Here is a 15,300-nt window from a genome sequence, read left to right as displayed (position 1 = left end):
TTGAGATGTCTTGTGGAGTTCATGTCTTGGCAGGGCAGAGTAATTATTAACTGGTAAAGATGAGAAAAAGGTGTTACCTCCTGGTAAATTAGCTCAGTCTAACACTGAAATAAACTGAAAAATAGAATTTTTAATTGAATGAAATGTATTTCTTGGGGATCCTGTATCAAGGCAAAATTATTGGCACCCTGCCATTTAACACTTTATATAACCTTGCATTGCCGATAAAACAACATTTAGTCTTACTTGTCCGTGTTTTGACACCCCCTCTCCTTTACACTTCCACATCTTGGACGTTTTGACTAACTGATTGCTAACTGAATTGCCGTAGGATTGCTAGAACTGCCTCATAGTTAAAATGAGGCACTTGAACTCTACATGAATGAAAAGTGTTAAATTGCCAAACACAAACCCTAAAGTTTAAATTTCACAGCAAATTGTATATTACACAGAAAACGACTGATTTCACGGTCCATGACGTGATTTTCACACCCTTGAATTAGGTAGGGCGTTATTTATAAGGCTCTGTAAATGGTTCATATTACCTTATTACCATATTACATTAACCATCCAATAGCCCACAGAGATCCCACTAAATTACCGAAGGCAGTCTATAGCTAATAGCTAATGGGGACACACTTCTGTAGACGTCATTTGCGTTATTGGTCAGCATGGACCAGCAGCAATGACCTATGGATAATTATGTACTGTATGGCATTCCCCAATCTAGTCCAAAGACTGCAACATCATTTAGGTCCGTAAGATAGGAAAAGGTTAAATCTCTGTTCACAGGATTTTTGCTTTCTGGCACAAAACAAATGAGCTGAGTCATGTTGAAACATCTGTTTATAATCCAGTTTAAGTACAAACAAAGTAACATTTAATTACTGTAATATTGTTAGTCAGATGATTCAGTGTTCTGTCTGGTCTCACTGCATGCAAGGAGTGCAGTCAAGGTGCTGAAAGAGCACTAATGTGGATTAAATGCTCATCTTTCCCAGCAACCCTACAATGCTTTAATTACCTACTACTTTGTACATTTACATTTGAGTATTACAGCCAATTTGTCAACTCATCCTAAATACAGTATGTATCACAGTATCACAACAGCAACTGTGTGCATGCATTAAGGTGGCATTCATGTTGTTTTGAAGCTAATCTGGGTATCACACAGTGATTGGAGGTAAAGACTGAAGCACTGACAACTCTGCTGTGTTCTGCTAACGACTCTGCATGGATAACAATGCATTTTTTACATGTGGGGAAGGAAAACTGCACCCTTGGGACGTTCTGTTCATCTTGCTAGTTAAACTTATTGAACCGTGCTGTTAGAGCTGAGCAATATGACAATATTTACTGCCTAATAAAGTAATATTTACAGTGTGCTCTGAATAGATTACTTTAGCTGTGCTGTAAGATAGGAATGTCCTCTTTGTCTAATAATGAGCATCGTTAATATTGGATAGGGCTCATTTGTTTATATGTAGCATTTATTTTCTGATTAATGATAGACTGATCAGCCATAACATTAAAACCACCTCCATGTTTCTACACTCACTGTCCATTTTATCAGCTCCACTTACCATATAGAAGCACTTTGTAGTTCTATAATTACTGACTGTAGTCCATCTGTTTCTCTACATACTTTGTTAGCCCCCTTTCATGCTGTTCTTCAATGGTCAGGACCCCCACAGGACCACCACAGAGTAGGTATTATTTAGGTGGTGGATCGTTCTCAGCACTGCAGTGACACTGACATGGTGGTGGTGTGTTAGTGTGTGTTGTGCTGGTATGACTGGATCAGACACAGCAGTGCTGCTGGAGTTTTCATGGTCCACTCTATTAGACACTCCTACCTAGTTGGTCCACCTTGTAGATGTAAAGTCAGAGACGATCGCTCATCTATTTGGTCATCTTCTAGACCTTCATCAGTGGTCACAGGATGCTGCTCACAGGGCGCTGTTGGCTGGATATTTTTGGTTGGTGGACTATTCTCAGTCCAGCAGTGACAGTGAGGTGTTTAAAAATTTCATCAGGATTGCTGTCTTATCCACTCATACCAGCACAACACACACTAACACACCACCACCATGTCAGTGTCACTGCAGTGCTGAGAATGATCCACCACCCAAATAATACCTACTCTGTGGTGGTCCTGGGAGAGTCCTGAACATTGAAGAACAGCATGAAAGGGGGCTAACAAAGCATGCAGAGAAACAGATGGACTACAGTCAGTAATTGTAGAACTACAAAGTGCTCCTATATGGTAAGTGGAGCTGATAAAATGGACAGTGAGTGTAGAAACAAGGAGGTGGTTTTAATGTTATGGCTGATCAGTGTATACCGAAGCTTTGAATGTGTAATTAGTGGTTGTGCGGCACTACTGAGGCTTCAGGTATAGCCCCGTACCTGTGAGATTTAAAGCATGAACCCAACATGCAGAATGCTTAACCAAAGTACAAAAATACTGTGGCTAAAAAGCCGCAAACCAAGAAAGGAAATGACCAAATAAGGGGTGGCCAAAATAACAGAAACTAATAATAGCATCAAAAGAAAAGCACAAAAAACATCCACAGCCAAAAGTGGAGATATAGTGGAGGAGGGGTATCACACCCCACACACACCAGTAGGGATGTCCATTTTCTACCCATTTTCTATCCTCACACCTAATTACCATGGCAAGACATAAATCAAAATATGCTGGTAAAATGTGTTGTTTGGATGGATTTTAATTATGCACTCTGGTAGATCCTCCATGCATCTGCTGCAGTGGTCAACATGCCTGTAATATGTTTAGACGTGTGTAACCTATAACAGAAGAAAGGATGTTTACTGATATGCGTGCAAACATTTAGAATGTCTCGGTTGTACTGAACTAAATATGGAAAATCCATCTCGCTTTGATCACGTGCCACAGTGCAGCAGAGACAAGCACAAGATGAGGTGTGTTTAAAAAGATTATACAAGCTTTGATTTACTATTAATAGTGTTTTAATAATGATACATATATATATAAGTACATGTAAGGACATACATATACAGTACGTATACATTTTGCTTAACCACATACACTGATCAGCCATAACATTAAAACCACCTCCTTGTTTCTACACTCACTGTCCATTTTATCAGCTCCACTTACCATATAGAAGCACTTTGTAGTTCTACAATTACTGACTGTAGTCCATCTGTTTCTCTGCATGCTTTGTTAGCCCACTTTCATGCTGTTCTTCAATGGCACAGGACCACTACAGAGCAGGTATTATGTGGGTGGTGGATCATTCTCAGCACTGCAGTGACACTGACATGGTGGTGGTGTGTTAGTGTGTGTTGTGTTGGTATGAGTGGATCAGACACAGCAATGCTGATGGATCACTGATGAAGGTCTAGAAGATGACCAACTCAAACAGCAGCAATAGATGAGCCATCATCTCTGACTTTACATCTACAAGGTGGACCAACTAGGTAGGAGTGTCTAATAGGGTGGACAGTGAGTGGACACAGTATTTAAAAACTCCAGCAGCACTGCTGTGTCTGATCTACTCATACCAGCACAACACACACTAACACACCACCACCATGTCAGTGTCACTGCAGTGCTGAGAATGATCCACCACCTAAATAATACCTGCTCTGTGGTGGTCCTGTGGGGGTCCTGACCATTGAAGAACAGAGTGAAAGCAGGCTAAAAAAGTATATAGAGAAACAGATGGACTACAGTCAGTAATTGTAGAACTACAAAGTGATTCTATATGGTAAGTGGAGCTGATAAAATGGACAGTGAGTGTAGAAACAAGGAGGTGGTTTTAATGTTATGGCTGATCAGTGTAAGTAAAGCATCAAACTAACTGCTAATTTTGGCTAGATGGATAACAGACTAATTTTAATATTCTAAGGGCAGTTTTAACTCTGATTTATTAAGACTTTCCTTCTTCATAGAGAATTTGAAAAATATGGTTAACAACCAACAGGATTCCTGAGGATTTTACGCAACATTTAAATGTGTCCATAAGTTCTCTAATCCTAGCCAACTATCCAGAAGTATAACTAGCCATAACGATCAGCCAATCTAACATGATTTATGCAGCTTCTTTACTATATTAACCAGTAAAAACAACATCCAAAATGAACATTTTTGGCTCTGTGATCTCTGGACATTTGGCAGACGCATGTTTTTCCCTGAGTTACGAGATTTTCCTGTGTTGTGTCAGCAGATTGTTTGCCATTTAAAGCAACATTATGGTCAGATTGTGTTCCCTTTCCTTCTGGATTGAGTGTTCAGGAGCAGAGTTTTTAAGGATCTCTTAAAGAGCAGCACAAATGCGGTTTTCCGCTCCTTCTCCTCCAAGCCTCAAACCCAAAGTTTTGAATAACAAGTGTCAATGTGATGCACCAGCGTATTATGGTTTGTCATTTTAACCTGGTCACTTCCAAATGTTTCCTGTTACTGTCATTTCATGTAACATTTTCATTCCAAACCTCGTAAGTTAGATTGTTAACTTTGGTGGAGTTTTTTTCGTATTAGATTCCCCGTCCTGTTTCCTAAAGTGGGTTTCTGGGTCATATGACTTGTCTTCTTTGAATCTGCAGCTCGTGCAGCACACGCTGCTGTAAATCTGACTGTAAGTCTGGTCCCGATTGCCATAAAACTGGAGTCATACTTGAGATGCTGTGCCAGAAGCTTTCTCAGAAATAGGCCATAGAGATTAAGCAATGCAGGGAAAGATGTTTGGTGTAAGGAGTGGAAAATGTTTCCATGAACTCTGTCAGGAGCGCCAGCTTTTAACAATATTCCACTTGTATGATGTTAGGAATGGAAATACACCGGTACCTTGAAACTCGGCGTCAATTGGTTCTGTGGCGTTGAGTTTCAAGGTATTTTTTTCTATAAGGATGTATGGGAAACGTATTAATGTGTTCCATGGTCCCATGGAACTGCATATATTTTTGGCTGATGTAAAGAAATAGGGTTGTTTTTGACACTTATACACTTAAATCACAAATATAATTTAAAAAACACTGATACGTACCATGTTAAATACAACAAGAACTGCACATTACCTTTACTCCTTTATTGTTTCTTTACGCTTATTAATCATGGAGATGCTTGATCTTGGAATATTGTATTCCTTAGTAAGGGCGCATTAAAATGAGAAGCGGCAATTTTGTGCTGGCTGTGCTGTTATTTCCTATGGTGTGTAGCGGTGCACAAAGCTTAGCATGACTTATTGTACTAAAACAACAAGCGAGGAATTTCATTAGTGGAGAGAACTGATGAGCAGTAATAATTAAGAGAGGTTTAGTGGCGCCCAGGTGGCGCAGCTGGATATTCTGCTAGCACACCAGCGCCGAGATTCTGAACTCCTCAGTTCGAAACTCGGCGTTGCCACTGGTCAGCTGGGTGCCATCTAGCGGGCATAATTGGCAGTGCCCGCAGCAGACACATCTCTGCTAGGGTGGGATGATCGGACCATGTGGGTGGGGTCTTTAAATGCTGTGTAAGGACCCTTATTGGCAGATAGAGAGGCGCCTGTGCAGAATGCATAGGTGAAAAAGGGTTCAGCTAAGGGCTGCGCGCAGGTCGGAGGAGGCGTGAGCAGCAATATACCCACCTCAACTGCAATCAGGGATCCCCCAGCAGCAGAAGACAAATTGACTACACTAAATTGAGGAGAAAATGGGAGAAAATGCATAAATAAAATGGGAAAAAAAGAGGTTTAGTGTTTTTGTGTCATTCTTTTAATACATGAAGTCACTTTATTTTTTAATGATACACATTAAGTTTTTTTTTAACTATACCCGTTTTAGACTCACAGAAAAAGCTGATTCTCACAATTTCTCAGCACCCTGAGCTATAACTCAAGTTTAATCCAGCTCAACACAGATACATGTGGACGCTTTCAGAGTGGATTTGACTGTTATTCCACACAAATGCAGATTCGTCTCATAGGCACACTTTGATGACATTTTACCGCACCGCTCAAGCCAAGCGCTGAACAAAACAACAGTCACACACATGTCGAGTTTAAGGATAAACATTTCTCAACAAGGGTGTCGAGTTTCAAATATTTCAAGTTCAGGGGACGTTGTGTTACAAGGTACCACTGTAGGTAAGATCAGGTACCCTGAGCTCACACTCTTCCCCGTTCATCAGACGGCGAGACTTAAGGCTTTCCTCCACTCAGCATCTCAGTGTAATAACACTCGAGCCCCGGCTGACATGTTCCTAAAGAAGTGCAACTTAATAAGTTTAACTGGCATTCTTCTTCCTGACTCAGACTGCCTCATAACTACTGTCACCTGAACAGCATCCAAGCAAATTAATGCCTATCGTGCAACGTGCAGAACTGTTAAATAAAGAGGAACAAATGTCTACATGAGCTCCTGGTAAACGCTTCCATATGGCTGGTATGCGCAGAATCAGCAGTGGAAACAGAGCCCCACGCATGGCAGACGCATGATACAGTTTAGAGCAGTACACCAAGTACCAGGGAATTAATTACATACAGGACATGAGCTCATCGTCACAGTGCTACTGTATACTGGTTCTACTAGAAATAAACATTAATAATTCATACCTAACATGTTTCCTTTCTCTACGTCTTAGCCTCACTTCTGTCTGTCTGTCTTTCATTTTATCTGTCTGTGTTTCTGTGTATCTATCTGTCTATCTCTCTGTCTGTCTTTCTATCTCTCTGTCTATCTTTCTATCTCTCTGTCTATCTTTCTATCTCTCTGTCTGTCTTTCTATCTCTGTCTGTCTGTCTGTCTTTCTCTGTATCTATCTGTCTAACTATCTGTCTGTCTGTCTGCCTGCCTGCATGTCTGTCTGTCTATCTGTCTATTTATTTGTCTGTCTGTCTGTCTTTCTATTTACTTATTTGCCTGTCTGTCTATCTATTTATTTGTCTGTCTGTCTATTTGCCTGTTTATCGATCAGTCTATCTATCTGTATGTCTGTCTCTTTATCTGTCTGCCTGTCTGTCTATTTCTGTATATATCTGTCTACCTATGTATCTGTCTGTCTATCTGTCTGTCTGTCTATATATTTGTCTATCTGTCTGTCTGTATCTATTTGTCTGTCTGTCAGTCTATATGCCTGTCTGTGTCGGTCTGTCTATTCATTTATCTGTCTGTCTATCTATTTGTCTATCTGTCTGTTTACCTATCTATCTATATGTCTGTCTGTCTGTATATCTGTCTATCTGTTTGTCTATCTGTCTATATATATGTCTGTCTATCTATTTGTCTGTCTGTCTGTCTGTCTATATCTATCTACCAGTCCATTCATTCATCCATCCATCCATACATCCATCCACCCAACCACCCATCCAACAACCCAACCCATCTATCACTATAGACAGACAGACAGATTGATAGATAGTTAGACCTTGTTTTTTCTTTTAGCAACTGTTGTTCTGTAACTGGATACATTAGCTTTTTGTCAATATTAGTGTGGGTTTTCTAAAAATTGTCTAGGTCAAGAATATGCACAAAGCAACTTAGATTAATAACTGGCTGGTGTAAAAAGCTCTTTGATGTTGATTCATTTGTAATATTTGATCTGGGGCAATGTAATGCTTGCTTTACTTCCATGCAACGTTTTGCTTCATCCATCTGACCATGCAAAAATAACTGGGTGAAGGGTTCAGTCAAACTAGTTAATACTAGTTTATTTTATATATAAATATACAATTACATATAAAGTATATCTACCTATCTATTTAGCTACCTGTTAGTTGCCTATTTCAGTAGGTCTCTTGACTAAAAAAGCTACTTTATTTCCCTCTCTCTCTTGTATAGGGAAGGTGATAGCATGAAGATAATCACATCCATATGCTGTAACAAACAAGGAGCCATTATGCATACAGAAAAGCTTTATGTATACACAAGCACAGAATGTAGATTAGAACCGACCTCCCCTAGAGCCTGAGCTCAGAACAATGTGGGTTTTATGAGGTCAAGCCAAAAACACAGACTTTACTTGTTGGTTAAAACAGTTGTAAGGAGCTGTGAGTTCACAGAATGTTTCAAGTTCAAGTAGCCTAAAGCCCGTTTATCACTCAAAAGCAGGAAACGACCACATTCTTTAAATGGTGATTCTTTGAGGGTGGTGATTGGCTAAAACATTTTGCATCTTATTATGTAAGTGTAGTGTTTCTGAATCACTGAATCACTCTAATCTGTGGTTTTTATCCATTTGTATCTGTTTGTCATTGTAGTATATATATATATATCAATCTGAAGATTGTCGGTTCAAATCCAGGCTTTGCTATGAAGCCACTGTTGGGCCCTTAACCCTGTCTGCTCCAGGGACGTTGTACACTGGCTGACCCTGCGCTCTGACCCCAACTTCCAAACAAGCTGGGATATGCAGAAAAAGATGTATGTTGTATTATACATGTGTATATGTATATATGACAAATAAAAGCCTTCTTTTGCCCCCTGAGACGTAGCCAATTTGGTGTCACATGACCTTTGCATATGCAACACTTTGTTTTACTTTGTCTTGTGTGTTAAATGCAGGACATGTCCTCTACTCTGGGGGGTGGATTGGGGGTGGGGTTAGAGTCAGTGTTGGGCCAGCTGTAATTACAATGCAGTTCAGGTCAGATGCAGCAAGTTTATATAACAGTGAATGAACAGTAACTTTGTTTATTCTGTTTACTTGTGTTGGTGTAATGAGTATTATAATTATAATGCAAACACAGACCAGCCCGAGCAGCACATTTCTGTACAGTTTTATTTTTAAACTCTTAGAGAAATGAATTATACATAATTTTAAATGGACCTTGAGGGGACTGTGAGGGGATTTTCAGTGGCATGGCTGATTTGCCAGATCTGTCAAAAATATTTGCACTTGCTGATCCTAAGATAGAAGCTGGCCAGAGATGCATACAGGCACATGGGGGCACACACTACTAAGTCACGTTATACACCGATCAGCCATAACATTAAAACCACCTCCTTGTTTCTACACTCACTGTCCATTTTATCAGCTCCACTTACCATATATTTACTTACTTTGTAGTTCTACAATTTCTGACTGTAGTCCATCTGTTTCTTTACATGCTTTGTTTGCCCTTTCATGATGTTCTTCAATGGTCAGGACCCCCACAGGACCACAGAGCAGGTATTATTTAGGTGGTGGATGATTCTCAGCACTGCAGTGACACTGACATGGTGGTGGTGTGTTAGTGTGTGTTGTGCTGGTATGAGTGGGTCAGACACAGCAATGCTGATGGAGTTTTTAAATACCGTGTCCACTCACTGTCACTCTATTAGACACTCCTACCTAGTTGGTCCACCTTGTAAATGTAAAGTCAGAGACGATCGCTCATCTATTGCTGCTGTTTGAGTTGGTCATCTTCTAGACCTGAATCAGTGGTCACGGGGCGCTGTTGGCTGGATATGTTTTTGGTTGGTGGATTATTCTCCGTCCAGCAGTGACAGTGAGGTTATCCACTCATACCAGCACAACACACACTAACACACCACCATCATGTCAGTCTCAATGCAGTGCTGAGAATGACCCATCACTTAAATAATACCTGCTCTGTAGTGGTCCTGGGAGAGTCCTGACCATTGAAGAACAGCATGAAAGGGGGCTAACAAAGCATGCAGAGAAATAGATGGACTACAGTCAGTAATTGTAGAACTACAAAGTGCTCCTATATGGTAAGTGGAGCTGATAAAATGGACAATGTGTGTAGAAACAAAAAGGTGGTTTTAATGTTATGGCTGATTGGTGTAAGTGCCTGTAACATTTGAAAAAATACAGTTGGACAGATGTTTTCTCTTTTAGTCAGATGCTATAAATAATTGCTAAGTGTTTATTACCGAAAGATGTTTCCCTTTAAGAAACTGTCCAAAGTACACTTCAGAAGAATCAATAAAACTGTTATAAGTCTGTTATAAAGATCTTTTAACCCCCTTTAAAGTTTTACTTGTAAACTGTAAAGGCAACAGACACCATGAGAACTGGCATTTATATGCATTGCACAGGGCTCTAAAATCTATCCAGACTGTAGACATGTCCCACTTAAACAAACTTCCCCTCTACTAGACACTGTTTACAAACTTTACGTCCCTCTCCCCCATTTCTTTTCTCCCAAAAATCTTCTCAAGGGAAAAAACAATAACACGGGTCAAGGTTCACGACCCGGACTAAGTGTCCTGCAGGGACGACAGTGTAAATACAGAGAAGATGGCAAACGATAAAACATGATCGTGTGCTTGTCTTGCAGGGTCCTCCAGGTCCGCATGGAAACCCAGGTCGCCCAGGAGTTCCCGGACTCAAGGTTTGTACTGCTGCATGTTAACTCTTGTAACCGAGTGTCTTTTACACTGCTTAACATAAAAATGGGAGTTTTATTACACCTGGTGCTTAGCAAAACGTTTACTTTTTAACATCCCTGTTTACTTAAGTGCAAACCCGGTTGATTGATTAACAGGTTGTAAATTAGCCCAGACTTTTGCAGCTCGATTGGTCTTTGCCAGGGAACACCAGAATTGGCAGGTGCTCCATTGGCGCCCCATTTTTTTTTACAGATGATGATAAATTCACACTGAGCACATGTGACAGACGTATAAGAGTCTGGAGATGCCATGGTGAATGATATGCTGCCTGCAGGATCATCCAGCATCATCCAGCATGATGTTTGGTGGTGGGTCAGTGAGAGTCTGGGAGGCACAAACCTCCACGTGGAGTCATTGTCAGACCTTGCTGGTGCAATGAGCCCCGGGTTCCTGCTGGTGCAGGACACTCTGTCGTGTAGGCCGTTCCTGGATGACAAAGGCATTGATGCCATTGACTGGCCCTCACATTCCTCAAACCTTAATCAAAGTGAGAATCTCTGGGACTTTGTATCAGTGAATCCTACACCGCCAAGCAGCACCACAAACCGTCCAGGAGCTCAGTGATGCCCTGATCCAGGTCTAGGAGAAGATCCCCTAGTAAATGTAAATTCTATCTACAGTACAGTAGTATAAAACAGTTATCTTTAGTGCTAAATCAATATATTTTAGAATATATTTAATCAATAATTGTGGGCTATGTGACATTTTAATGTTTTTGCCAACGTTTTCCATGTAACATCATAGTTAATCAGTCTGGAAAGGCAAAAACTCCATGTTTCTCGTTAGAGGTTTAGATTGTTGAGTCACTTCATGTAGGCCGCGGTTTCATTCCCCTCACTGCAATTATGAACTCGCATTCCTCGGGAACTCCCAGGCCGTCACACCGCACCGCTCAGGCTTGATCCAAGCCACTATGTGTATTTTTACTTTCTCAGCATTTCCACGATCGCACCACTACAGCCTGAACATGCTTTTTTTAAAGGTTGTTTCCAGCTCCATAAAGGAACGTGTACTCATCGAAATGCTTGTTAGTGGTACCTCAGAGATCATTATTATTCCTTTTATTTTATTTTATAATAAAAAAATTTAATTGACATAACTGCCCAGGCACTAAATGCACGATCAGCCAAGTCAGACATGTTTGATGTTTTCCTGGACTTACAGTGTTATAGATTAATAAAAGTATTTCTGGACCATTATCATATGTACAGTGTCCAGAGATATTTTTGACACTTGGCTGGGTTACTCTGATGCCTAGGTTCAATGGGCTATGTTCAATGTAAAGTGTAAGAAGGGAATCAAAATTGTAGGATTATGTTCACACAGAACTCTTTAAGATTTCTTCTCAACTGTGTAAAATGACATGTTCAACCAATCATTACTCTATGCCCACTCTCAGAAGTAGATCATTAACACATATAGCATGTTCCAAACCCAAGCTTACCAAAAGAGAACCCCATATTCCCATTTTAACTAGACCAGCACAAACCATGGCTTAAAATTTGCTTTTACATACGAGGTGTGGACAAAAAGTTTGGTGAATGTTACAATAAAAACAACAAAATAGAATATACATAGAAAATACCTTTATTGACCCACAAAGTAATGCTAATCGGACACGACACACTTTCGACAACATTTGTACAGCTTCTGAAAGTCTTTTTATGGAGTCATTTTCAGAGTTTCTGCAAACCTTGATCCCTTCATGACCTCCTTAGGGTGAGGAAGCAAAAAAAAAAGACAACAGGGGCTTTCATCCCAACTTGAAACAATCCCAATAAGCCACGCCCAGCACACGCCAGGAGTTGCTTCTTGACATGTCCCTCGGTGTCCGTGTGCATTCTCAAACTTGTTGCATGTGTTTTATATTTACTGAATTTTTTGTCCACACCTCATATGTCCAAACATTGAATACAGAGTTTAATTGGACTTGGGTCTGGAAAACACCCCGCAGTATGCCAGTGTAGTTTATATCAAATTAAGCCCTTCTATTCTATTCTTCTACACTTCCACATACAATAAACAACTTATATAATTTTTAAATTTGATGTTGGTTAGACTTGCATTTTCAGTGATTTATTCTTAACAAAAGTGAATGACTTACTGACTCTACATTTTACTTATATATATTATATAAATAGTAGTATATGCAACAGAAACTGCAAACATCACAGCTAATGTAATAACCAGCAGGACTTGGTATTAAACTGGATGTATTAGATGTGACTGCTAAATCCGATTGCCACTCATTGCCTGAAAAGGCAAAAGAATGTGCCTGGTGATCCCCAGTGTCTTCAGAGAGCCTTCGTGTAAACTCATTCTCACAGGCATACATGGACACGCTCTTGTGTAAATAACCTCGCTTAGGTTCGAGAGCATTTATTAGCCGTGTCCGTGTAAACTGCCCTGGACTTTCTCAATACGAAGAAACGTCATTGAAGTGTGCCGTCACCGGTGCGTGCAGGCCAGCTTCATACTGTCTTCAACAGCTGGTTTAGTGCAGGTTATGGAGTATAAAGAGCTGGATGGTGTGGGTTTGTGTATTGATTTGTATATATAACAGTCTGTGATATTAATAAATGAAATGAAATTGTGTGAAAAATATTAATAATTAAGGAAATACTGTGTAATCAATGTGCTGGATTCACTCCCTAAGTATTCTGTTTATATCTGACCACCCTAGTAAGTGTACACAACACTTAAAAAGTATCAGACTGTGCCTGACTCATGAAGTGCATGTACTTGTTTTACTATTCAGAGCTTCAGCATGATACCCTATAAGAAACTCATTTGTTTTCAATCTGTGTGTTGTAGGGAAGGAAGGGAGACCCTGGACTCTCACCTGGCAAAGCACCAAATGGAGCAAAGGTATACACTTCTTTTCTTTCATGATTGTATTTATCTTGATCTTTTAAGCAGCAGGCTCAGCAGTATTAGGACAAGCAAAAAGAGGAGGTAGAGAAGCCAAAACTCCAAGTAAACCCAAAGATTAATTAAATATAACATAGAAATAGACCAGACATACCTAAAAATGTAAGAACATACAGTATATACTATAAATAAAAAAAATAGTAAATTCCTTATTGTTTGTAGCTTCACACCTATTTTATCAGTTCCACTGCAGCTATAATAATTAAAAAATGAGTTGGAAAATGTAAGGGGTGGTGGGTAGCACTGTTGCCTCTCAGCAAGAAGGTCCTGGGTTCGATTCCCAGGTGCAGCGGTCTGGGTCCTTTCTGTGTGAAGTTTGCATGTTCTCCCCGTGTCTGTGTGAATTTCCTCCTACAGTCCAAAGACGTGCAAGTGAGGTGAATTGGAGATACAAAATTGTCCATGACTGTTTTTGACATTAAACTTGTGAACTGATGAATCTTGTGTAACCAGTAACTACCTGCCCTGTCATGAAGGTAACCAAAGCTGGCCCCTTAAAGCTGGCCCCTTAAAGCTGGCCTGAATTGTGCTTATTATCCAAAACAAAAGAAGAAGCAGCAGCTAGGAATTCTCTACATGTCCACTTCCCCCCTCCCCCACAATGTTTTTATTGGTTCTTGGATCTGTTCATGTGGACACATATCACTGATATGATAATGTGAATTAAAATTCAGATCCCGACTTCCTGCTTGTATGTAACTGTGACCATATCCAACGTAAGTTTATGTTCACTATACATAAGGGCAGTTGTAGCCTAGTGGTTGAGGTCTTGGACTAGTAAGCAGAAGGTTGCTGGTTCAAACCCCACCACTGCCAGGTTGTCACTGTTGGCCCCTTAAACAAGGCCCTTAACCCTCATTTGCTTGGACTGTATACTGTAAGTCACTTTGGATAAAAAATGTCTGCTAAATGCCAAAAATGTAATGTAATGTAAACTATAAGGGTGCAGTCATATGAGAAGCGGCAAAACCGCTTTTGCGCTGGCTGTTGTTGTTTCCAATGGAGTGTAGAAGTGCAGATTAGCTTGCCGCTGCACTTCCCTGAGTGACCTATGTTGGGCTCATCTGATTGAACTTCGACCCAGTTTGCCACTGACCTTTTCAAAGCACCTCCAATGAGACGAACTGTTTGATACAATGTAGTAAAAGCGACTTAGGCCATATGAACAATGTTTAAGGTGACTTATTGTACTAAAACAATGACCAAGGATGACAATGGCAAGTAATAACTGAGTGAAGTTTGGTATTCCTGGGTTTTTCTTTTATTACTTTAAGCCAGGTAAGTTTTTTTCATGATAAGTGTTGTAGACTCTCTCGGAAAAGCTGATTCTCACAATTTGTCAGCACCCTGAGCTATAACACAAGTTTAAAAGTGAAACAGTAAGGAAAATCCAGCTAAACACAGATACACGTGGACGCTTTTAGAGAGAGTTTGATGGTTATTCCACACAAATGCAGATTCATCCCATATTTGCTCTTTGATGATATTGTACAGTACTGCTCAAGCCAAGCGCTGAGCACAGCAGCTTTTTGCGCCGAAACGCTTCTCATGTGAATGCGCCCTAAAGCCAAATATATATGTAGGCCCTTTCTTATTTTTAAATCTTGGTGTTTGTTTGCGGTAGGCCCTTTCCTATTTCAGTGGCCTGCTCAGAGCCCTGACCTTAACTCTACTGAACACCTTTAGGATAAATTTTAAAGTTTATTATTAGATAGACCTTTTTCCCCTTAAACAAACTCAGTTTTTGGCTGTACAAGTGGAGGCTTTTGGGAGCAGTTAAAATGGGATGTCTGACATCTCATGGTCATATGTCTATATACTTATATAATGTGTACATAATGCCTTAATCTATTAACATATTAGTTGAAACTGTGAGCTAAGACATTGTGTTTAATCTGTCTAATCTTTACTTCTGCAGGGGGACCCTGGATTATTAGGACCACCTGGTTTACCTGGTCAGACAGGTCGAACGGTAAGGAACCTCTGTAACTCCGTAGTACTTGTAATATT

The 15,300-nt window shown here is 40.1% G+C and overlaps 1 protein-coding gene across 1 annotated transcript in view; it reads left to right on the top strand.

Annotated features, from left to right (window-relative positions):
- The window catches only part of col27a1b (collagen, type XXVII, alpha 1b), a 132,705-nt gene that overhangs the window by 35,707 nt on the left and 81,698 nt on the right, over positions 1–15,300 (top strand). The window contains exons 5-7 of the mRNA XM_063017903.1: positions 10,248–10,301; positions 13,174–13,227; positions 15,209–15,262. Of these exons, the coding sequence (XP_062873973.1) occupies positions 10,248–10,301; positions 13,174–13,227; positions 15,209–15,262 (162 nt within the window). The remainder of the gene's footprint in view (positions 1–10,247; positions 10,302–13,173; positions 13,228–15,208; positions 15,263–15,300) is intronic.

The sequence above is a fragment of the Trichomycterus rosablanca genome, chromosome 21 (assembly GCF_030014385.1).
Source record: "Trichomycterus rosablanca isolate fTriRos1 chromosome 21, fTriRos1.hap1, whole genome shotgun sequence".
NCBI lineage: Eukaryota > Metazoa > Chordata > Actinopteri > Siluriformes > Trichomycteridae > Trichomycterus > Trichomycterus rosablanca.
This window is presented reverse-complemented; position numbering and strand designations above follow the sequence as displayed.